At 45.7% G+C, this 23,638-nt stretch overlaps 1 protein-coding gene across 1 annotated transcript in view; it reads right to left on the bottom strand.

The window, feature by feature from the left end:
- Positions 1-23,638, bottom strand: part of JAKMIP3 (Janus kinase and microtubule interacting protein 3) — a 157,382-nt gene that overhangs the window by 22,664 nt on the left and 111,080 nt on the right. Inside the window, 8 exon segments of the mRNA XM_074297199.1 lie at positions 5,708-5,785; positions 5,871-5,939; positions 7,937-8,002; positions 12,862-12,921; positions 13,008-13,106; positions 13,675-13,773; positions 17,410-17,472; positions 23,056-23,139. Of these exon segments, the coding sequence (XP_074153300.1) occupies positions 5,708-5,785; positions 5,871-5,939; positions 7,937-8,002; positions 12,862-12,921; positions 13,008-13,106; positions 13,675-13,773; positions 17,410-17,472; positions 23,056-23,139 (618 nt within the window).

Genomic DNA, 23,638 nt, shown 5'->3' with positions numbered 1-23,638 from the left:
TAGGGAGTAACCTGCAGAAATGGGACTTGAACCTGGATCCAGCCTCCAGACTTAGCTCTTCCCTTGACTCAAGCTGAACCTGCTCTAGATGCTGGAGACCAAAGAGCCCATTCGATAGGATGGGTTTAACCCTCTCCTTCTTAGGAAGAAAAATAAAGTAAACAGCCTGAGGCAAAGCCAAACCTCTGAAAGATGACTTCAGGAATTACTTTAGTCTATTTTGCTCTAAGTATTTGTTGCTTTCTTCCAATAAAATGGAATTCCTTGAGGACAGGGATTGTCATTTTTTGTCTTTGTATCCCTAGTGGCTAGCACATAGGAGGCACTTGACAAATATAAAGTGAATGCATGACTGGATGGATGGGTGGGTAGATAGATGGATGGATGATGTTTTCAGCATCCTAATGACAATGACTATAAGGTGGCCATGGAAGGTACTCATTTCCACCAGGATGGTGCTTTCCTAGAGTTAGTTTGGGACCAGGACAAGTCCAGGGAATCATTCCTTGGTCTTTATGTAGATGTCAAAATGCTTCATTAACATCCAGAAAAATTTTCAATTGGAACAAAATATGAGCTCCCATAAATTTTGTTGGAAAGGCAAATTCATGAACCACCTTCCCCTTTTAAATATAGAATCTTCTTCAATGAATGTTGCTCTTTCCTTGGGCAAAATCATTATGATAATTACTTTGTGGTTTTCTAAAAATTCCAGCTTGCCTGGAGACATTGCCACCTTCCATGTGTGAACCTGTTCCCATCTTAGGGATGGCATCTGGACCTTTTCCCATAGCTCTCCTGCTTTGGTTACATATACAGTTAAGAAAGCTTCCTACGGACCACAGATTTCAGGGGCCGGAAGGAAAATACTCTTTAACTACATTTTTAAAATGCATTATGATAATTTTCAGTCCACGGGAGCTTCTCATGACTTAGCAAACACAAAATTGGCAGGATTAGGAAGCTAGGTTTTGTCCAGACCAAACTCTACTTGAGCCCAACTCTTTTTTCTGCTCATTGTTACAGAAAATATTTAAAAGAGAAGGAGGTTCATCATACAATTCTGCTGTTGATGCAAGAGGGAAAAAATCCTCACTTAGCCCTCTAAACTAACACCATTCTATGTCTGGGTTTCAAAAGCATCCTGGATTTGGACTCAGAATTGCTTCATCTCTCTCTTCCTCTTCATATTTCCTACACTCTAGAATAATTGGCAGATGGGATGCTATGGAAAGAGCTTTAGATTTAGACTTAGAAGAGTTGGGTGTGAATGATCCTAGTTCTGCAGATATTCTGACCACAGACAGGCTTTTTACCACTCGAAAGTGATGTGCCCATCAGTCTAGTGAGGGGATTGGACTGGATGATTCAAGTTCTTCCAGCTCTGAATCTATGGTCCCAAGTTTGGAAACCTTGATTTCCCCCCCCAAATCCGTGGGACTTTGGGAAAGTCAGATCTGTGACCTGAGAGACAACTCCTCATTGGATTTCCCTCATGGGGCTATTATGAAGGAGACAATCAGAAGACAGTAAGCTCCTTGTGGGCAGCAACTATTTCGGTTTTGTCTCTGTATTTCTGTATTCTCGATGCCTAGTACAGTGCCGGGCTTACTGAATAAATTGGGAATGGATGTAAATTGCTTTGTAAGCCTGAAAAATAACATCAGTCAATGAATCCAGATCCCCTTCCCCAGTGAAAACTTCAGCCCTCCCTCCCTTCTGATCTGATGGGATTCTAGCCTTCATGTGGCATGTAAATAGCAATTGTTTCTCTTCTGGACAGAGGTTCTGACGGTCTTCCTCTCCCAGATTTAGAAAAGGAAGATTCTTTTGTGAAGGCAAATGATGCCATCTTTTGCCCCAAATTTTACCTAGCCTTTAAGGACCAAACGGGTGTTGCCTCAAGCAAACCTTTGGCTTAAAAAGGCCAGGGTCTCCCAGTGCATGGGGGGCCACCACCACTCATCCTGACTTAAATCTTGGTTCTGGAGGAAAGAGTGAGACTGATGACTGCACAACTCCATCTCACTGAAATCCAATTCACTCGCAAGTAGAGACATCGCCTTCCTGATGTCACTGGTCCTCTCCCAGAATGAAGGATGGACAATAATGGCCCTCATATGTTATATGTATGTAAAACACACATACATATATATATATATATATAATTAACACATGTATACATACATGATAAGTATGTGTTTATGTGCACAAATACAATACACATATGCATATCTCTTGGGTCCTCCACTAGCCTGTTTATACAATGTATACATATATGGTACATATGTACATATAGACATAAAAATGAACTATTTTTGCTCATTTGAAAAATAGGTGCAGCTGTGCTTATGTAAGTGGGTATACATAAGATCTGAATCTCTGAAAATAGATTCTATTCCCTGTAAATATGTTTTTCTGAGCAAATAGAGAGATCTTTGGTCCTTCAGCCCACAGCCTTCTGGCTGTGACTGAGATATGTGTTATCTTGGGAACTTCCTCCTGAGCCTCAAACCAAATCATCCCCAGGCCTTTGGAAATCTTATTGTTGGTGAAGAAGCTCACCCATCCCATCCAGACTGTGTTCAATCTAGGCAGATGAAGGCAAACAGGACAGTGAAGAGCCTGAAATAAATGATATCTGAGGACAGGTGGAAGGTTGAGCCCTTGCAAGCAATCTTGGGAAGAGCTTGGACATGGTCAAAGGTCACAGGACTAAATAAAGGCAAATGTGAACCTGACTTTCAGAAGGAAAATGGCAGTGTTTGCCAACTCAAAGCCAATGAGCTCGGCTTAATTCCCGGAAAAGTTCCCAAATGGATTAATGTTGTGATGTTAGAGGAAGAGTTAGAAAAGGGAGAAGTCATGTGAACAATGGTGAAATAATTTAATTTTAATGGGGGGGTTTGCTTTTATTTGTCCTCCCGGGAGAATAATCTTTGGACTAGGAAGAATAGAATGAATATTGTGATGCAGATTCATGTTAAGTGAAAACACAATCACATAATATCTTGCTACTTTCGTGAATTCAAATAACTAAGCTACCTCTTAGAGGAGCAGAAGCTGCTGTCTTTCTGCCTATGGATAGGTCAACCAGTGTGTCAAATAACATTTAAGTGTCTACTATATACCAAAATAGAGATATGGAGAAAAGCAAAACAAAAGATTGTGAATTTAAAAAACAACCACGTGAAAGATTGTTTTAGGTCAATAATAATAATTAAAGGAATATACTTTTTAAATTTTAAGCTCTCTCTTTTTGCCCAGGAAATTGGCAAAGATGAGAAAATATGGGACTAGTCAATAAAGACCGTCACATTAATAGTTGTTTGTGAAGCTATGAACTGGTCCAACTATACGAGAAAACAATTTGGATTTATGCTACAAAAAATGATTAGAATGTCTACCCCCTGTGGAGATATGTAGCAATCTACATATACCCCTAAAAATTAAGACAGAAAGGAAGGTCCCATGTAGCCAAAAGTACTTCTAGTAGCACTTTTTCAAGGAGAGAAGAAAAACAAACAAAGTAGAAGTCCATTAGCTGGGGATGGTTGTGGAAAACAAAGGTAACAGTGTTACAAGAAACAAAGACTGAAGCAAATGGAGAAGCATGGAGAAAGTTATGTAAATAGAACTTGGAAACTGTATTTAATGACTACAACATTGTAAGTGTAAAGACTAATGAAAAAGGAAAGAAATCTGAATGCTGGACAATTGTAATGGTTAAGTTTGACTTTGAAGAAGAGATTTAAAAATACACCCCGTCCTTTCTTCCTTGAAGAAGTGAGTGATTATGGATGGAATATTTAATATGATGGCAGTTATTTGTTTTGATTGGTTGTTTAGACCTGCTTTTGTTCTCTCTGGCTTTTTTTTATTCTTTGTGCCAGTGAACTCTCTGACAAGAGAATTATTTAAAAATTAAATTAATGTAAAAAAGATAACAATAAAATACTTTTAAATGGAAAAAGATATTGGGCAGTGAGACTTTTTTTTCTAATTTTCACAAGAGAGAAGTATCTCCAAACTATAGACTGATCAGCTGAACTTCTATTCTCAAAAAATAAAATAGAAAACAATGTTAATGAAATTTGTAGGCATCTCAAAAAGGGAAGTTGCGATCACCAAAAATCATCACGCCACATCAAATATAGGTCACGGCAAACTAGCCTCATTTCCTTTTCTTGACAGGATTGCTAGACTGGAAGATCAGGGAAGAGCTATAAATATATAAATATAATTTATCCTGATTTCAGTAATGCATTTGACAGTGTGTCATAGCATTCTTGCAGAAAAATGGAGAGATGTGAGTTGCGTAACTGTTTAGTGCTCTGGGATGTGTTGGAATTGCCAGGTAGCCATGAAAAGCTCTAATCTGAATGATGGGGGAGAGGCCTTTGTTTTAGTACTCCAGGGATTTGTGTATGTCTGATATTTGCCATTTTAACTGATAAAATATCTTTCTTCTCAAAATTCCCTCCTAAAGCTAATATGTTGGGTGACAGAATCGGGACTGAAAAAAAAAAAAAAAACAACCCAATAGACTAGAACACCGGATTAAATCTAAAAGATAAGATCCATTAATGTTAAATATAAAATCTTACAATGGTGTTATAAAAGTCAACTCCAAGAGTACAAGATAGAGAAAATGTCGAAATAAGAGTCAATCTGGAAAATATATGGAGATTCTGGTGGGTTGCAAGCGCGACAAGAGTTAACTGTATGATAGGGTAGCCTAGAAAATGATTCTGTGGATTTTGGCTTCATCCAAAGAGTGGGTGAAGGTCCTGCTGGACTTGAACTGAGCATATCACATCTGAAATATTTGTTCCATTGTAGATGCTACAATTTAGGAAGAATATATATATATTTCTGAGGTAATAGGGGTTAAGTGACTTGCCCAGGGTCACACAGCCAGGAAATGTTAAGTGTCTGAGGTCACATTTGAACTCAGGTCTTCCTGACTTCAGGGCTGGTGCTCTACCCACTGCGCCACCTAGCTGCCCCTAGGAAGAATATTTATAATATTAATAAGCAAAGAAAAGGCACAAAAGCTGAGTTTAGAGGGATCACCATAGCTACTTAGTCTAATGCACACCTGACCAGGAATACCTGCCCTTCTATGCTAGACCTGACAAAGGCTGCCCAGCTTGAATTCAAAGGTGTTAGTGAGGGAGGAGCTATAATGGGCAGAAAGTTTTTCCTGATGTCAAATCTAAATTGGCTCCTTTGCAATTTCCCTCTATTTCTCTGATTTCTTCCTCACTGGGCACAAACCAAAGCCTTTTCAATGTGCCTTTCGAACCCTTGAAAACCAACTTCGAGAGTTCCTTGAATCTTCTCTTCCCCAGGGCTAGTGCCCCTAGCTTCTTCCTCTGAATTTCACTGGGCAACATCTTGTGTCTTTTACTGGCTGGTCATCCTCACCTAGCTTGCCTGCCTCGATTTAACCCTCAGTCCCCATTGACCTCAGTGCTCTCCAGCCTGTCGTGAGCATTCCTATAATGTGCTTCCCCAGATCCCTTATATATTCCAGGAATAATAGAGGGGGCTCTCAGCAGGGGGACATCAGATCTCTCCCTGCAGCTCTGGGATGTTCATCTTGTGTTTAGCTGCCAGCTTTGCCAATAGCTGATGGAGGTGCCCCGGATGGTAGATCACCCTCAAAGTCCTGGGAGTTTTACTGGGAGCACTTGGACCTTACCTTGTGTGCTTGGTCCAAAGCTTGCTTCCTGTAGTCAAGCTCTTCATCCAGGTAGCCCTTCTGCTTGCTAAATAGCTCCTGAGGACAGAAAGAAGGTCAGCACTTGCTCAGGGCGCCCGGCTGCTCGGCCTGGAAAATGGCTTTGTGTCAGAGTTGCACCTACCTTCTCATTCTCCAGATCCACCATCTTTTGCTGCAGGGCAGACTCAGTCACTTCTATCTGTTGGAGCCACTGGACGGGAAAGATGACAAAGTCAAAGGTTATACAAAATGTGGCCAGATAGCACACCCAAAGGTATCAGGAGACAGCCAAGAAGGGCTGAGCAGGGAAGGAACTGAGAAGCGAGAGCTCTCAGGGGGTCCCCAGACCCTTCACAAGGAGCCCCTCACAGCAACTGGTGACATAGGAAGGGTTGGCTCTCCCAGCTCTAATCCTGAGCCCAATCCCGGATGAAGAGAGACTGGTGTGGGTCTGCCTGCCGCTCACTCACCTACACAGTAGAGAGGGGATGCTAAGTGACACTTAGCTCTGAGGTTCTTCCAAGGTACTCTGGGTCATCAGGCTGAGGGCACTGATAACTCAAGAAGGCTGGTTCTTCCCCTCCCAACCACTTCCCAACCAAGCTAGCTTTAGTTTTTCTCCTCTGGACAAAAGGAAAAGGTTACATGGTGGGGAAAGTTGTTGAGGGGAAGGGAGCAACTTCTTAGCCCCAAGCTTTCCAAAGAGAATTTGGGAAGAGTGATTGTTTTCCGGCATCCTTCTAACCCAAATTCTCCCAGAGTGCTTGACCCTCCATCCCTAGCAGGCACAAGCACTGGGCAGGCCATGTTTGGACTACGGGAGGTGAGAGGGCAGGAACTAAGTGTGAGGGGTCAGCAGGAGGCAGAGGTCCTCAAGGAGAGGGCTGCAGGACTGTGACCCAAGTGCGTTCCCAATGAACAGTCATAGCTACCTTTCTAGTGGGCAAACCAAATTTTACAACACTCTTTGAGGCTGCATTTATTGCTTATCTTCTCCAAAACTCGAGCTCAGCAGATGTGGACATTTAGGCACCTCACCTCCCAAAGTCTTAAATGAATCTTACATGGGCAAATTTTTATCATGAATTGTAAGGATGCGGTTCCCGAAAAACAAGAGAAGAGAATTGTAAGGGCCCTTTAAATGGGCGGCGCCACAGCTCATCAGAAGATTGAGGCCCGGAAGTAATTTCTGTGGATATTAGGACTGCCCTTGGGTGGGATCCTGGCCATATTGAGATAGCTTCGTAATGGGTGACTCTCTCGCTGATTGGCTGTGTGTGTGACCTCACAGGCCCTTTATAAGCCCACTGCAGACAGCAGTCGCTCTCTTTAACCTGGTGCTCTTCACCCTGGCTCCCTAGCCTGGGTGGGCAAGCCGAGGTGGGTAGCCAAAAGAGGTAAGGATTTTGGTAGTGAACACATGGGTCTTCAGACCAGGTGTTCACTCGGGAACCAACAAGTCAGGGCATCAGTGAGGGCATTATGTGAGTAGGTATAATAAAGGCTTTTAAGATTACACGTGGCTGTTCTTGAGCACGCTACCAGTTATTAAGCTATAGATTCAAGAGATTGTGGCCAGAGACCTTTGAAGGCCTCAGAGGAGGTGAGCCAGGTAGAGTTGACACTGCAAAGGTCAGTGGTCAAAGGTACTCTGGTGGGTCTAGGACAGACTAGTAATTGTAACTGACTGGAGGCACGTTACAATGAATATTGTTTGTCCAGAGCAAGCGTCATCTCGCACCCTTGTCCGTGCTGGGGCATATTTAGTGGGTTTCCATGTATGCTCCCCATCTCCTAATTCAGGACCACCACACCTTTGTCACCTGCACAACCATGGCTACTTAGCTGTGTATGAGAAAGGGTCAACAGTTCCACTGGACTTGGGATGAGACTGGGGGTCTGGAAATGGTATTTTCGCTCTTTCTGTTGTTGTTGGCTCGCTTTTTGTTTCTCTTTCTCTCCCTTTTTGATCTGCTTTTTATTGTACAGCATGATAATTCTATAAATATGTAGGGAGGCATTGCACATGTTTAACATATTGGATTACTTCCCATCTAAGGGAGGAAGTAGTGGGAAAGGAGGGAGAAAAAATATCTTGAAACACAAGATTTTTGCAAGGGTGAATGTTGGAAACTATCTATGCATGTGTTTTGAAAATAAAAAGCTTTGTTAAAAAAGAAGAAGAAGAAAAGAAGAAATGTCTATTACCTTCTCAGCCAGAGTCAGCACTGTCCTTGCTTGGATGACAATGACTTGCTCCTCATTGGTCAGATTCTATAGGCAAAAGCAAAAGAGAGAACCAATGAGTCCAAGGGGTTGTACCTAGTGCTCCACTGTCCCCAACACCACACATTCTGGAGCAGCATTTAGCAAGCCCACAGTGCCCAGGTTTCTTTCTATAAAAGGATCATCTTATTTTTTTTTTTTGATTCTAGACATGGTCACTTTTCCTCAAATTTCTAAGACATGTTTGCTTTTCAATCGTAGATACAGCATCTGATTTTCCCCCATTCAACTCTCTCTGGCTTACAATTCTTCTGGCTTATTAATGATACAATCTCATGTTATCTGCTAGAAAGGAGAAATCCTGGCCCTCGGGACACCATTTTACACCCGGAGTCACTTACAGATTGTGCAGAGAGCCAAAGGCTGAAGTGATGAATATTCTGCCCAAACCCATGTCTCTGAACACACTTTTGTCTAAAGTGAATGTGGTGAAATACACTCCATGAATTATTAAAATAGTGCCTGGGAACCAGGAATGAGCAGTGTAATATTCAGGCCCGGAAAATGGTTGGAGTGTCTGGCATTTCTTATCATCTCCAGTCAATATGTTTTATTTATGGCCCCCGGCAGGAGGGAGGGAGGCCTTTATTCCCAACTCCCAGACACTGCATTCATGTTGACAATGGCATTAACATCTTAATGTCGATACTCCCGGGATGTGAGCATCCCACAAAGGCTCCAGGGGGGAGCGTGGGCCACATACCGGCTGCGCTTGGGAAATCCCACCAGGTTTGCCAGCCAACACTCAAGACCACCCACGGGCATAGCCTTGGCTTTGGGTGCCGGTCTCTGATGTCTGATTGGTCAGATCTCTTCATTAGTCAGTGTTCCCCTTATAATTACAGCAGGGCACAGAAGTACTCTGTCTCCTGTGGCCCATGTGCACAAAGGGGCTCCTCCCTCCCAGGCAGAGAACACTCTGCAGGCATTTAGGGAGAGGGATACATTTAGGGAGAGGGATACTGCAGAGAGGAAAGGGGATACAAAGAAGGACCAACCCCCACCCCAACTCTCTAGGACTTCCCATGCGGAGCTGGGGAAGTTGCTAATGTGCATTGGTAGAGGGATTGTCCACACTGAGAGCATCCTATACTGCCCACATTGGTTCAGTTTTGTTGTTGCTGCTGCTGCTGCTGCTGCTGCTGCTAAGGGAGAAGAAGCACTTTCCTGGGCAAGATAAAAATGCAAACTGGCCCCTGGATTCTAAGAGCTGATATTCCCCTGGTGGGAGAGGGGTGAGGAGATACAAGCAATGGGCAGAGATAATTTGAGGAGGGAGGGAGCACCAATGACCAGAAGGATCACAGGTCATGGATGGGTTCCCAGAGAAGGTCCCCTTCAATGAAGTCAAGGATTCTGAGAGACATGGCCAAGGAGAGAGCACATCCCAGGCCATTCATGGGGGCTGAGTCCTGCCCCGGGTCAGATATAAATGGTAAGATGCTAAGTTCAGGGAATAGCTTCTTGTCTTGCTTGTAGATTGTGGAACGTGAAGCAGAGGAAATAAATCTGGAAACACATGAAGAAAAGTTGCGTACTAAACTCTGCCTTGTTTTTTTCTAGAGGCAACAGGGAGTCACTGATGGTTTTTGAGCAGGGGAATGACATAAGACTTGGGCTTCACGAAGGGTCCTTTTTCAGATGGGGAAGGTTATTTGGGAGCAAGGAGAGAGTAGTAAAGATGGTACCAATGAGGATTCTATAGTCCAGGAGAGAGATCACGAGGTCTTGAACAAGTGAGAGGAATGTTGCCGAAGTAAAACTGACAAGAGATAGAGGTTGAGGGGATGTGGGCAGTGAGAGAGAAAGAAGGAATGACTGAGGGGAGAACCTGAACAAGTGGAAGAACACAGATGTCCTCCAGAGCAATTGGAAGTTTTGAGAAGGAGTGGGACTGGGGGAAGAAAAAGGGTTTTCTTTAGTCTAAACTTGACTAAAGCTTGAAGTTCTAATGGGATGTTCAAGTGTGGACGCTGGAGAACAACCAGTCCAACCTCCTCACATTACAGATGGAGAAACTGAGGACAAGAAAAGTTAAATGTCTCACCCAAGTTCACAGAGATAGTTAAGTGGCAGAGGTGAGCACCGGACCCAGCCTTCAGGTTAGGCGGGTTGGAGAAAGGCTATGTCTGCACATCCTGAATTAGGCGCCATTTGTGTTGAGGGCACAATGAAGCCCTCCTGAATTCATGAAATAACCAAGAGAGAAACAGGCTTGGAGAGCACTGAGGGTTAGGGACCAGGAGATGGATAATGACACAGAAAAAGGGACTGTGAAGGGACAAGTCAGGTGAGTAAGAGTAGAATCCGGGGAGAAAAGTGGCCCAGAAGCCTATGGGGGATTGAGGAAGCCATTGGCAGAAGCCAAGGCTGCCAGGAGGTCAAGAAGAATGGTGGCTAAGAGGGCGTGGCCAGATTTGGGAAGGAAGAGCTCGTTGGAAATGCTGGGAGAAATGCCTCCAAGATGGCACTCCTACAGGGGGACTGCTTTTCTCTGGCGCCCAAATGGGCCGGGGGCAGCAGGAGGGAGACAGAATCTGTTGCAAACTGGTCTTTGCCATTAGGGAAGAAGAACTTGGAGCTACAACACAGCCTCTATCCTGCTGCCTTGGCTACTGGAGAACCGGACAAAGGTCAAACTACTGGAGCAGTCTGGAGGATGCTCTGCTTTCCTTCCCCCCTGCATCCTATTCCCTTCTCAGTCTGACCCGAGGCCACAATTCCACTTGGCCACCCCACGTAGGCAGAGATCACCCCCCAAAAAAAATCCCTATGGTTAATTTAGCCCCAGGACCAGCAGGGAGGATCTGTAGCCACCAGTGCCCTTGACAGAACATGAGCCATCAGATCCAGGTTTTGGAGTCCCATTCCTCGACGGTCAGGCTCACCGCACAGTCCCGCTCTTGTCCCATGCTTTAGAAAGAGACACAAGAGCCCGGGATGTGACAAGCTCAGAATCAATCCAGGAAGTCAGCATGCCCTGCGGTGGGCTCCTGCCCAGAGGGAAGAGCTTCTCTTCATGATTTATCGACCCAACTTTGGCTCTCAAAGATTTTATGTCTCTAAATAGAGCTCAGAAAGTGGAAGCGGCGGATGGAAGTCCATCCAGAGTATCCAACCTGGACACGGGCTCTCCCTGGTCATCCACTGTATCACCAGGGGGACCCGTTGAGACTCAACTGTGGTTATCTCCAACAGTTGGAATGTTGGGTTTCTGCTCCGGGGCGTGGGGGGGAACAAACCCCCGTCTCACACGTCCACGTTCTATGCTTTGTGTGCTCAGTGAATGTTGGTAAAGCAGCCATGGGACCCACAGTTGGAGGAAGTAGGAGACCACAAGCTCAGGAGGCAGTTCCAGCCACAAGCCACTTGTGGGCCTTGGATCACTACTTCCTCCCGCTGGGCTGCAGTCACTCAGGTATAGAGAAGGGCCCTGGACTTGACGGTGTCTTCCAGATCTAAACCCAGTTCTGCTCCTGAGATATCAGCAGAAGCTAGTCCCCCGCAGGCCGAGCCAACAATCCCAGTCCACCTCCGCTGAGGGGTCCACCCATCTTTTCAGCCGGGTCCGCCCGGCACCCTTCTGGCTCATGTTGGTTGGGAGGCCGCGGGGAGGAGGGAGGCCAGCTAATTTTGCACAGTTTAGATCTCTCTGCTTGTTGCCTTCCCCCTTTCACTTGGCGGCCAGCTTCTTCAATGTCCTGACTCAGGAGCACTTCCCCCCAAGAAGTGTTTAACTTGGTTTTGTCAACCCAAGGGGCCCGAGCTAGGGTTCCGAAAACCCCAAGCCATCTCTGAAGCTGTCTGTGTGGCCACCCACCCCCTGCCACATCTAGTCCCTCCCTGCCTGTAGTGATTGGCTCAGACTGTCTACGTGGCTCTTCCCCCGAGATCTCCGTAGTGGGAGTTCTTTGAGGGCAGAACCATACTCCGGGGGCACTGTTTGGTACTCAGGGAATGGGCAATACAGCCAGCTCTCAATTACTCCAGGGTTGGTTTCTCACTGAAGGCCGATATAAAGTCCTCATTTCTCTTCCTCCATCACGTGGCCCATGTTTGGGTCCTGCTCTTGACCTCCCTGTTATGGACTGGACAGGAGCAGGCAGGAAAGAAATTGGGGTCCACACAGAGGTCTACCTGGTAACATGCCTCATGACAGGTCTGCTTAAGAAGAAGGCTGACTTCCTGTGCCAGAGGAGACCTGGAGAGGGGAGTGGGGTTCTGGGTATTTAGTTAACCCGAGCTCTTTGTCTCCGCCCCCCTTCTCTGTTACCAGGAGTAATTGAGAGTTGGATAGCGGAGAGTTTCTGCTGCCAGTTGCAGAGCCCCTTGAGAAGCAAAGGGCCTGGGAGGGGGGATCTAAAGCACCCATGGAAATCCAGAATCTAAAAACAAACAAAGACTCAATTAGACAAAAATAATTGGAGGAAAATCAAATGCATTCAAAGCACTATAAAAAGCTCAGTGTCTGTCCTTTTTGCCTCCAATGCCTTGGACAATAGGCCAGGTTCGGGATGAGTTGGCCCATTGCACAGAACATGAGCAGAAAAAGTGGGGGGAAATTTCCCCTAGATTCAAGATGGAAATGCGAAATCAAATGGCGAGCTGAATTCTGAAGGCGGAGGGTCTTCCTCCATGAGTCTGAATCCTAGACTGAAAGCTGGGAGGGCCCTGAGAGGTCATTCTCTCACTTTACCTAGATTCAAGAAGGGAACTGAAGGGCAAGACCCAGGTGGCGTGGAAACCACGCTCCAACTCCCTGGAGTTTTGTAGCAAAATGAAGGGACGGAGGGAAGGAAGGAAGCTCCCGGGAGGCCAAAGCATGCAAAGTTAGTAAAGGAACATACACTTACGGCGTTATCCCCCAAAATGTCCAGCTTCTTCATCAGCTCCGCCACAAGGATATCCTGGTCAGCCAGAGGAAAAGCGGACAGAGTGAGCGGGGAGGAGTGGGGTCTCGGGAAGGGCCTCCAGGGGAAGGGGCAGTACTGACCGTGACTCCTTCGGCCTCACAGTAAACTTGGAGGGGGCTTTTCCCGTCCACAAAAGGGGTGTGGTGAAAGTTGATGGCGGGGGATTTCCTTTCCCGCTCCTAAAGTTAAAAACAAGACAAACGTCGGGTCCCGTGCATTTCTGCCTCTGCCTTAACCACGGACGGGGGCTGTGGCTGTTCGGCTGACATGACAGAAAGACCACGGAACATGGAAGACGGGGAGGGGGGATTCAGCTTCTGCCACGCAGCTCCACATCGTCCAGCAGCCCCCCCCCCCAAGTAAAATCTCCTGGTGCAGAAAGCAATGGGGAGCCCTGGCTGTTCTCAGGCAGATGTTTTCCGGTACAAAGAACCCTGTGCTGCAGGGCAGCATGTCCCGGGGTCTTAGGGCACAGAGTAAAGTCTTCAGGACCCACGCCTGAAACAGACCCTTTATCCCTCCTTTGCCATTGGTCCTGTCCAGCAGCGGCTTCAGGACTGAGTGTGAGAGTTGAACAACTAAGGGTGGACCGAGGCTCAACGCCAGCCTTGCCGCTCTGGACTGGCCACGGGAATCCACTCATTGATCTCTGAAGAGCCCTGTCCCTTCCCCTCCTCGGTCTCTGTGAAGCTTTGGCCTTAAGTGGGTGCCCCGGGAGCCCAAACACCTTCTGGCCCAGACGCTTACCTCCAGCTCCAAGATCCGGAACTCCAAGAGTTCGTTTTGATCTTTCACATCCTGGACATCATGCTTGAGCCGCGCCTCCTCTGTCTCCATCTGCTTTATCTAAAGAAAGAGAACAGAGAGTAACCAATGACCGCTCTCGGGCTGCATTTTGAGTCGCACCTCAGGAGAGCTCTTGTCCTCCTGGAGGCAGGGAGGCCGGTTAGCCCAGGACCTCATAGGCCGGGAGCCCCCAGGACAAGGCAGAGCATGGCAATCAATGCCATTTGTTGCCCTGCAGAGGCTGGGAGGTACCGGACATGCTTAATGGCTTTGGAGTCAACCCTTCTCAACCCTGGATTAGGGCTACCAGTAGCCCAGCCCCCGAGGTCTGTTCCCAAAACAATCTGCTCTTTGTTTCTGTAAAGCAAGGGCTCCATCCTTCTGTGAAAGGCGGACATGAGGCAGAGACCCTGTGAGCAGCCAGTGGGGAGGAGCACAAATGAAGAGGGCGTGATGGGGGCTGACTGTGCTTGGGTCAAAGGGACTCCACCTAGTGACGCTGACCTGGTGTTGTGGCCTTCAGATGCTTTCTGTAAAACCCCCAGACATCCTGAGGGGACTTCCTGAGAAATCCGCATGATGGATCCCAGCTTGAGTACACATTCGGAGACCCTGCTCCCCTCCCTACTCTCCCCCCCCCCATCCACAGCCATCCTTAAGTAGGCAGGCCTGTGGCCCAATGCTGTCATGACCTGACCTTTGGGGTGAGACTCAGAGGGCTCAAGTTCTGATTCTGAGAAGGGCCCAATGAGCGATTCTTGTGTATGAAATAAACAGGATAAAATGTGTCCCAGCAAGAAGTAAGGAAGTAACTGAAGGGAAGGAGACGGACTTGGCAAGCAGCCACACTGATTCCTATTTAACTGCTCATTTTTGTCAACAAGATCCCAAGAGCTGTTATTTCTTCACAGCTGAAGGACTTTCATGGGTCCTAAAACCCTAAATTTGTACTGAATCTCATCCTCCTGGAGCAGAGTCCCTGCTGCTCTGTCCTAGTTCTGGCTCGGAGCAAGTGTTCAGAAAAGACTATTTAGCTTGACTCTCTATGACTCCGTATGTAGCAGGTCTGAGAATCAGAAAACAGAGTAAAATATCTTGAAAACATAGTAAAATGGTCCCAAGAGCAGGCAGACTTCTGAGTGCAGGGATCCCCAAGGTCGGGAAGATTGTTTCTTTGCTGTCAGGAGATTCAGGAACTCTCCCAGAAAAGTCTGACTTCTCATCTGGGGTACAGCCAAAGGACCATGGTTGAGAAGAGCTTGCTCATGCTATGGCCAGAGTTGTCTCTCCCCCACTTGCCAGCTGGGGAAAATGGAAAACGAAAATCCCAAAGCTCTGACAAGGAACAGACTTCCCTTGTTGGGCGGCTCCTCAGCTGCATGTACCTTTTAGAAATGCTGACGAACAACGGTTCTTTTGGGGTGAAGGAAGAGGGTGTTGTTGAGTATTGAAACATTGTTTTTAAAGCACTAATTTAACATTTTTTGAAAAACACAAAGGAAAATGAATTTCAGAAGGAAACATGAAAGAGATTTTTTGTTCTACCTTGTTAAATTGAATATATGTTTCAAATAACTACTTAAATTCAGTTTCAAATGCAATCTGTTTTTCTGTTCTTTGTATGCTACAGTATTCATTCATGTTTGTTGATCACTGTATAGTAAAATATACATTTTAAAAAAGAAATACATTGGTGCCATTTTCCCGGTTCCAGAAGACTACTTGAAGCTGGCATCCTCAAGCAGGGTCATTTGAGTGGTTATGGAGGCATCCAGCTGACCTGCAGCTTCTCCTGGGTTTAAGGGGTCCAGGATCCTGGGGAGTAATAGCCTTTAAAGTCATAAGCAGAAGGATGTGACCCCTCACTTTAAGGGAAGGCTGTTCTCTCTGGCTCACTCTGAGTGGCCTGGAGTTACAGAGCTCTCTGCTCTACTTAGATGCATATGTATCAAGAAAAGGTTCATTAAAGGAAGACAGTGTTTTAGAAAATAAATGTCACTCGTGCACGTCTAACTGAACTTTTTCAATAAAAACCTTGGATACAGGAGACCAAAGCTGGAGCTCAGGACAATGGCAGTATTATCAGTAACTCTACCTGGAGATAGCCTATACTACTCCTACCAATACTGCATTTACCCAGTGCTTTAAGGTTTGCTAAGAACTTTCCATACCTCGTTTCATTCAAGATTTACCAAATGCTCATTTAAAGTTAAACTCATAAATATAAGCAGCCAGTTTGATGCATTTTCTCAGTTACTAATCCCCCTTTTTGAGTTAGATTGAAGACTTGCAAAGTAGAACTTTTCCAAGTGACCAGAGGGAAACACCCTGAGCTGCTGAAGGGCCAGCCTTGTGTGGAGCATGCTGCCGATGCGAATTCTGCTACTCTCATCCCACAGCCAGATGATAACAAGGCTTAAACTATGCTGGGATTAAGAACCGCTGGGGCCTGAAACTCTGGGAAGCCTGAGACTGCCAGTTGTCAAACCTGCATTTTGTCAAGAATCAGCCAAGGAGGGGCAGCTAGGGGGCGCAGTGGATAGAGCACCAGCCCTGAATTCGGAGGACCCGAGTTCAAATCTGGTCTCAGACACTTAACACTTCCTAGCTGTGTGACCCTGGGCAAGTCACTTAACCCCAGCCTCAAAAAAAAAAAAAAAAAAAAAAAAAAAGAATCAGCCAAGGAGCCATTCACAGAATCGTGGGATTTGAGGTTCCTCAAAACCAACCTGTTTATGAAAGGCCTGGCAGGCAACTGTCCAACATCTGGCTGAAGCTCCAAGGACAGGGAGTCACCAGCTCCTGAGCAGCAAATCCCACTTTGGGATAGCTCTCACTGTCGGGATAGGATTCTAATTTTAAACAAATAAGTTGAGGGCTAGATGGATTCACCTAGGGGTTGCTGGAAGGCACAGTGCCACATTTGGCAGTGAGTTCAAATGGGACTCTAGCCCTGTGACCCTGAAAAAGTCACTTATTCCTGTCTGCCTCAGTTTCCTCATGTGTAAAATGAGCCGGAGAAGGAAATGGCCAACCCCCAAAGAATCAGATGAAACTCTGATGGATTCACTGTCCCCATGATCTTTTCATTTCCAAAGGTCCAAGTGGAAAGTTGACATATCACATTATTGCCATGACTACCGTCCACAACCTTTCCTGGCACCAGTTACTGGAAACAAAGCATCTGCTGAGATGTGAGAGGATCCTTCCTACGAAAGACTCAGGTTCTGCCCTCAAGGTGCTTAAAATTGAGGTGAGCGTGAGGTGAGAGGCAGAAAGGTCCTTGTTCATCAGGAAGGTGGGCGAAGGCGAGACACCGATGGACGGCATCAGCCAGATGCAGCGGGACCACGGCTGCAAGGAACCGGAGAAGTCATCAGGCACGAGGAAGGAAGGCCCAGAGAGGGCTGCCTGTGCCTCAAGGTCATCCACTGGGAAGGGACAGAGGCACAATCTGAACCCAGATCCTAGGCTTCCCCCCTCAGAGGAAATGCTAGATGGGCCAGGTCTAAAATGAAGTCTTCAGAGAATCACTGTCGCAGGGAGCAGGAACGGCACACATCCCCTTCCCATGAGCCTCAGGACCTCATTTCACCCAGAGGTGAAGCCCATTTAGGAATCAGTACATGTTGGCCAATGAATGAATACACAAATGAATGAATGAATGAAAGGCAGAGTGCCCGAAGGCCATGGTACCTTTTCGACGAGTTCTTGATTTCTGCGATAGAGAGCCTGCTTCTCTTCTATCCATTTCATGTCCTTAAAAACAAGAGTTGATTGTGAGACAGAAACACGGCATCATGAGAAACAAATGCTTCTCGATTGATTGACTCTGGGTGCTAGCAGCTTTGTTTCTGATTCATTTGGTGGGGGGGAAATCATGGAATAAATTGTGTTTTTGGCAGCTCTCACAGTACTCTGTATTTTTCCCCAGATTAATGAAACATCATCTTGAGAACTTGTCTGGTCCCTTCATCCTTTTCCTTCTTTCTTGAACAACATGATGCGACATATGGGATCTTATTTCAAAACTTCACCATTCTGAGGAATTTCACTTGAAATCCCTGCAAAGCAAACACAATGCTGTGTTCCCTGTAAATTGTGATACAGTATGCAGAAATCCCAGGCTCGGTAAGTGGCCTAATTACTTGGGCACCCAGGTTTGCATGGCAGTGTCTGTTCATCATTCACAGGCACTTAACTCCTAAAGTGTCTTTTGTCCCTTTGTCCCCATACTGGTGTCCACACGGTGGCAGTGCGGGTCACCGACATGGTCCCTGCTAGTTCTAAACTGGCAGGAGGCTGAAACTGGCCCACTGGACATGGTGACGGCCCACTGAGGCTGCAGGTCAGCTGCCTAACACGCCCAGGTGGCTTTACCAGTGAACACTGGAAATGAAGGCAGGGACTTTTCCAGAGGAGATTCCCCCAAATGAAGCCCCTGGAAACTCCCATGTGGTGAGCCTCCCTTCCAGGGAAATTAGAGATCAGGGGAACCTAGAGAAGATGGCTTCTCTCTTCCCAACCAGGGATTCCCCAATGGACAAAGAGTTGGGGCTCAAAGCACAACGATCTGAACTCAACCACCGCCTAGCCACTTACTAGCTATGTGATCCTAGGCAAGTCAGTGAATCTGTTTGACTCAGTTTCCTCATTTGTTAAACTGGGAAATAACATGAGCACCTATCTTTCTGCATATTTTATCACAATTTATAGAAAACACAGCAATTTATTTGCTTTGCAGGAATTTCAAGTGAAATTCCTAAGAATGAGGTGAAGTTTGGAAATGATATCCCATATACTATAACATATTTAACATGTATGAGACTGCCTGCCATCTGGGGAGGGGGCGGAGGGAGGAAGGGAAAAGTCGGAAGAGAAGTGAGTGCAAGGGATAATGATGTAAAAAATTACCCATGTATATGTACTGTCAATAAAAAGTTATAATAATTTTTTAAAAAATGTCTCAATGGTTTTAAAATTGGATTTGTAAAAATTAAGCCTGTAAGCATCCTTCATATGGGAAGTGTTTGCTCAAGGTAAAATAAACATCACTGACAAAAAAAAAAGAAATAATATCCCGGATATCGCATCATGTTGTTCATGGGAGAAGGAAAAGGATGAAGGGGACTAACAAGTTCTCAAGATGATGTTTCATTAATCTGGGAAAAAATGCAATGTCCTGGAGGAACTGCCAAAAACACAACTTATTCCATGATTTTCCCCCAAATGAAATTTACATTATTTGTAAAATGTTTGGCAAACCTTAAATTATTAAATGTAAGCCTGTGTAGAATGGAGAAATTGCTGGCCAGAGAAGCTCAAATCTGACCATTTTCCAAAACAAAGCAACTGCTTTCTTCAGGCCAGTGGCCTTCATTTTGGTTCCTGTCAAAGTTCTTGGAAATAAAATTTAAAGGATAGTTAGTAGATACTTGGAGAATAAAGTGGTGATCACAAAGAATCAACATGACTTCCTCAAGAAAAGGTTATGGCTGCCAGACTCGCCATGTTTCTTTCTCTTTTTTTGACAGGATTACCAGACTGGTAAATTGAAATTTTAGCGAAGTATGCAGCATGATTTCTCATGCTACATTGTAGGAAGATGGAAGCATATAAGTTAAATGACAGTACACTTAGGGTGAATTCAGAACAAGCTGAATAGCTGTTCTCAAAATATATGAACGCTAATGGTTCATGAGGAAATTGGAAGGAGGTGCCCTGGGAAAAACTCCAGATCTGTTTGATCCTCTGCCTCAAAGCAGAAGAAGCATATTAATATAATTCTCAGATGACCCAAAGCTGGGAAGCATAGCTAATACTGCATAACAGAGTAAGAATCAAAAAAAGATCAATTGGATAGAATATTAAGCTGGATTGAACAATTTTTTACATTAAATAAAAATAAATTTAATGCTAAATTCTGGAGGTTTTTAAAAAAAATCTTCATTCCAAATTTAAGAGAAGGGAGGATCAGAGGGCATTTCCTTTGACAAAAGTTTCAATGGCCTGAATCCTTAAAAAGAGTAAACAGGACACAGTGATAGCCAAAAGAGTCAGGGCCATCATAGAGAGCATGAAGAGATATTGAGAATCTGGGGCTCAGCCCTGGCTGAGCCTTGGCCCAGCTGGAAGGCTGTACCCACTTCTGAACATCACATACATTAGAAAACACATCAGAGGCAGCTAGGGGGCGCAGTGGATAGAGCACCAGTCCTGAAGTCAGGAGCACCCAGGTTCAAATCTGGTCTCAGACACTTAATACTTCCTGGTTGTGTGACCCTGGGCAAGTCACTTAACCCCAATTATCTCAGCAAAAGAAAGGAAAAAAGAAAAGAAAAAGAAAGGGAGAGAAAAAAAGAAACACATCAATAGAGGCTAGAGAGTGTCTAGAGAAGGGCAGTTAGGATAAAGAAAGACCTGAAGTTCACAACATATTAGGATCATAAATGGTTCTGGGGATGTTCAGACTGGAGAAAAGGTGCCTGGAGATCTATCAGTACTCTCTTCATATATCTAGAGGACTCTTACCTAGAAAAGCAATTTAGCTTTGTTCTGCTTGGGCTCAGACTAGGAACAGAAGGTGACAATCATGAGAAGACATATTTAGACGTGATATCAGGACAAACTTTCTAATAGTTAAATAGTTAAACTGACTCAGGGGAGAGTGAGCTCCCTACACCACTGGAGCTCCTTCCTGCTCTGATACTTTGGTTCTGTAGCCTCAGCTTAAATCTGGGTTCTGCTGCTTGCTGCCTCTATACCTGGGAGGGGGATAAGGAGTAAAGTGTTTGGACCTCAGTTTCATCTTCTTCAAGGCACCTTTGGTTGGGATGGATTTGATGCCTGGGAGGCCTTCTTAATCTACTTCTAGAATCCCATCATCTTCCATTCAAAAGGCCCAGATCAAGGTAGAGACAAAAACTTTGCTCTCTAACCATGACCACCATCTGGGTTCCTTTGGCTAAGTCTTATCTAAACCTCGGTTTCTTCGTCTGTAAAATGGGGATGCTGATAATACCTGCACTGTCTACTTCACAAGCAAGCTGTAAACACCAACTCCAACAGACAAGGGATGTAATAGCTCTCTGTCACCTTTAAAGTACTAGGTAAGCTGCTCACTCAGATGGCAGTTGATGGTGGTCTTTGGAAGTGACTGAGAACATGAGCAGAGCTCTTAGTGGACATTATTCTTCAAACTGTTAAAAAAGAAAAAGCCACAAAAAACCTGAGCCAAAGACAGGATCCCACATCTGAGACATGTTCAAATGCACAGAATTGCTTTGTCATGGCTAGAAAACTAACTTTAAAACTGAAAACAAAGATTTAAAGGAAGATGACCACTTGGCTCGGTCTCCCCACAATCACCTTCTTGAGTGGTTCTTTCTCTCAGGTAAGTAGATTTGGACCCTTAAGTCTGACCCTTAAGCTTCTGCCCAGCTGCAGAGGCACTAGTTCTGCCAGTTATGGGCTGTGTTTCTGTCAACCCTCCCCCAGCCTAGCCAAAAGCAGAGAATTGCTGACAGAAGAGTGACTGCCAGAGGTAGGATCTTTATTAGTCCCTGAAATTAGTCATCTGTGGTGTGGACAGATCGGGCCCTGCCTGGAGATAGTGGTGGCGGTGGTGGGAAAGAAATGCTAGTGCCCTTGGAGCCATGAAGCAGGATGCATCTGATGGAGCTCAAAGAACATCAAGAACCCAGAAGGGCAATTACAGAGGTTTCTCTAAGCCTTTAGCTCTTTGGGCAGCAAGCAGTGGAAGTATAGGCAGAGTGCCGAGGATCCTAGGTGGACAGAGGGGTGGCAGCTGAACCTCTTCAGAGAAGCTCTAAGGAAGGAATCTGGAGGGAGCAACCTTACTGATGCTGGCAACAACAGGTTCTGAGCCCTCCTGGAGGACCCAGATGCCTGTGGGAAGGCAGACCTCCTCCGATGACTAGGAGTAAGGTAGAAAGTGGACATATCCACAGTGAATTTGCACACACATACACACAGCACACACATGTATGTGTGTGCATAGATCTGTACACATACATGTAAATGTGTATTTGTATATATCTATCTATATTTCCCTTCAGCACTCAGGACAGCTCCAAGGCTATGGCTAGTGAATTCACTTTAATTCCATTCATAAACATTTATTAAGAATTTACCCTGTACCAGCCATTGGCCACTGTGTGAGCATGGTGGACACAGCAAAGAGAGAAGACCCCTCTCTGAGAAGCTCACAGCCTACTGAACCTACATTCAATGTGTGACTGGTAAATCGATGCACGGTTAGGTTTTGATTGATGGCAGAAGAGATTCAGGCAGATTTTCTATGGGAGGCATTAAACCACAAAGGGAGCTGAGGGTCCTAAGAATCACAGTAAGGAGAAAGGGCAAAGGAGGGCTTTAAAATATACTCTTAGGCAAAGGCATGGAGGTAGGAGATTGAATGATCAGTTCAAGAAAATAGCAAGTAATTGGGCTGGAATGGGACAGAAATGAGTCTGGAAAGGGAGAGTGGGATAGACTGTAGAGATGCCAGGTTAAAGAGGTGGGATTTCAGCCACCACAAACCACTATGGCTGTTAACAGAGTTGTTAACTTGGTCATGGAAATAATTTGACATGGGAGACACTGACAAAGAAGCACCCAGCAGGGTGCGTCCGCATCAAAGAAGGTGCTCTCATCTCTGATCCAAGCAGAATTGCTGAAACTCTGGAAATTCACTTTGACGGAGGATGGAATTAGAAAGGACCTTTGAGATCAGCCTCCTCATTTGAAGAGGAAGAAACGAAGGGCTGGAAAAGGAACTTGATGTGCCCCAGATGGAGAGAGCAGAAGTCAGGGGTGACTGGGGGGGGGTCTTCTCACTCTCTCAAGGGTAAAGCATGGGAGCTGTGTTTCTGGCATCCACTCCCTCTAGAGTGCTGACCACAAATCCCAGAGAAATCTCGTTCCCACGGCGGGTCCCCTTTGATGCTGCTGTCGGTCCTGCTGCACTTGGATAGAACTGGGCTTTCCTCACTGTGGACAGTATACCCACTGCTTCTACTTCCTCCTAAGGGGTATCTGCTCACACTTTCCTCTGTTGTTTGGGGCCTAAAACCACCACAATGAGCATAGCTTCTGTGGAACAATGTTCCAAGTAATGCACCATTCCCTAAAACAACATCTGGAAGGGGACCTGTTTTTGAGCCGGACGATACCCAACCCGTGTGTTAAAGGAAGGCCTTCCTGAGCAGATAATTTAGGAACTTCCCTCCTCTGCCAAAGTGCCCCTTGTTGAAACCGCAAGTGCCCCGGCCCGTGTGTCCAGCAGGGTACATTTGGCATGACCTTTATGGTCTGTCCTACCTGTCCTTGCTCAGCCAGGGCTTTCTCCAGGTCATCTATTCGTGCTTGGGAGCGCTGCACTTCTGCTTGTAGCTGCTCACGAGTCTGTTGGACGGGAGAAAAGATACATCAAACTTCCTCTCACCTCCTGAGCCAAAACTACTGACAAGAGGCCTGGCTCTCCAAGTCTCACTGAAGAAAACCACTCTGCAAGTGCCCGTGGAGCATCAGGATTATGGATCTGCCTTGAGGGAAGTGACCGAAATAAGTGGCTACTGATCAGAAGAAATACACAGATTGCTATAGTTGGAGAGATCTGACCCTGCATGGACAAGGTGCTTAATGTTTGGTGACTTGCACGGCATTCTCTCTTAAGGCACCCATTAACCAAGGAGTATTGATTGAGCAGCTATTGCTCCAGCCTGAGGGCCAGAGTGCCAGCCGTGGGTCAGAGGCGATCTCTTCCAAACTCAATTTGTTCTTTAAATAATAAACCCAAGACGTTCTCTGAAATCACCATCAGAGTAACTAACGGGTGCTCCCCACGATCAGCAGCCATTGATCAAGCTCTCGTTGGGCCCCAATGGTCATGGCTGCCATGATC

The sequence above is a fragment of the Sminthopsis crassicaudata genome, chromosome 2 (assembly GCF_048593235.1).
Source record: "Sminthopsis crassicaudata isolate SCR6 chromosome 2, ASM4859323v1, whole genome shotgun sequence".
NCBI lineage: Eukaryota > Metazoa > Chordata > Mammalia > Dasyuromorphia > Dasyuridae > Sminthopsis > Sminthopsis crassicaudata.
Note: the sequence above shows the minus strand (reverse complement) of the source record. Positions and strands in the feature narration are given on the sequence as shown.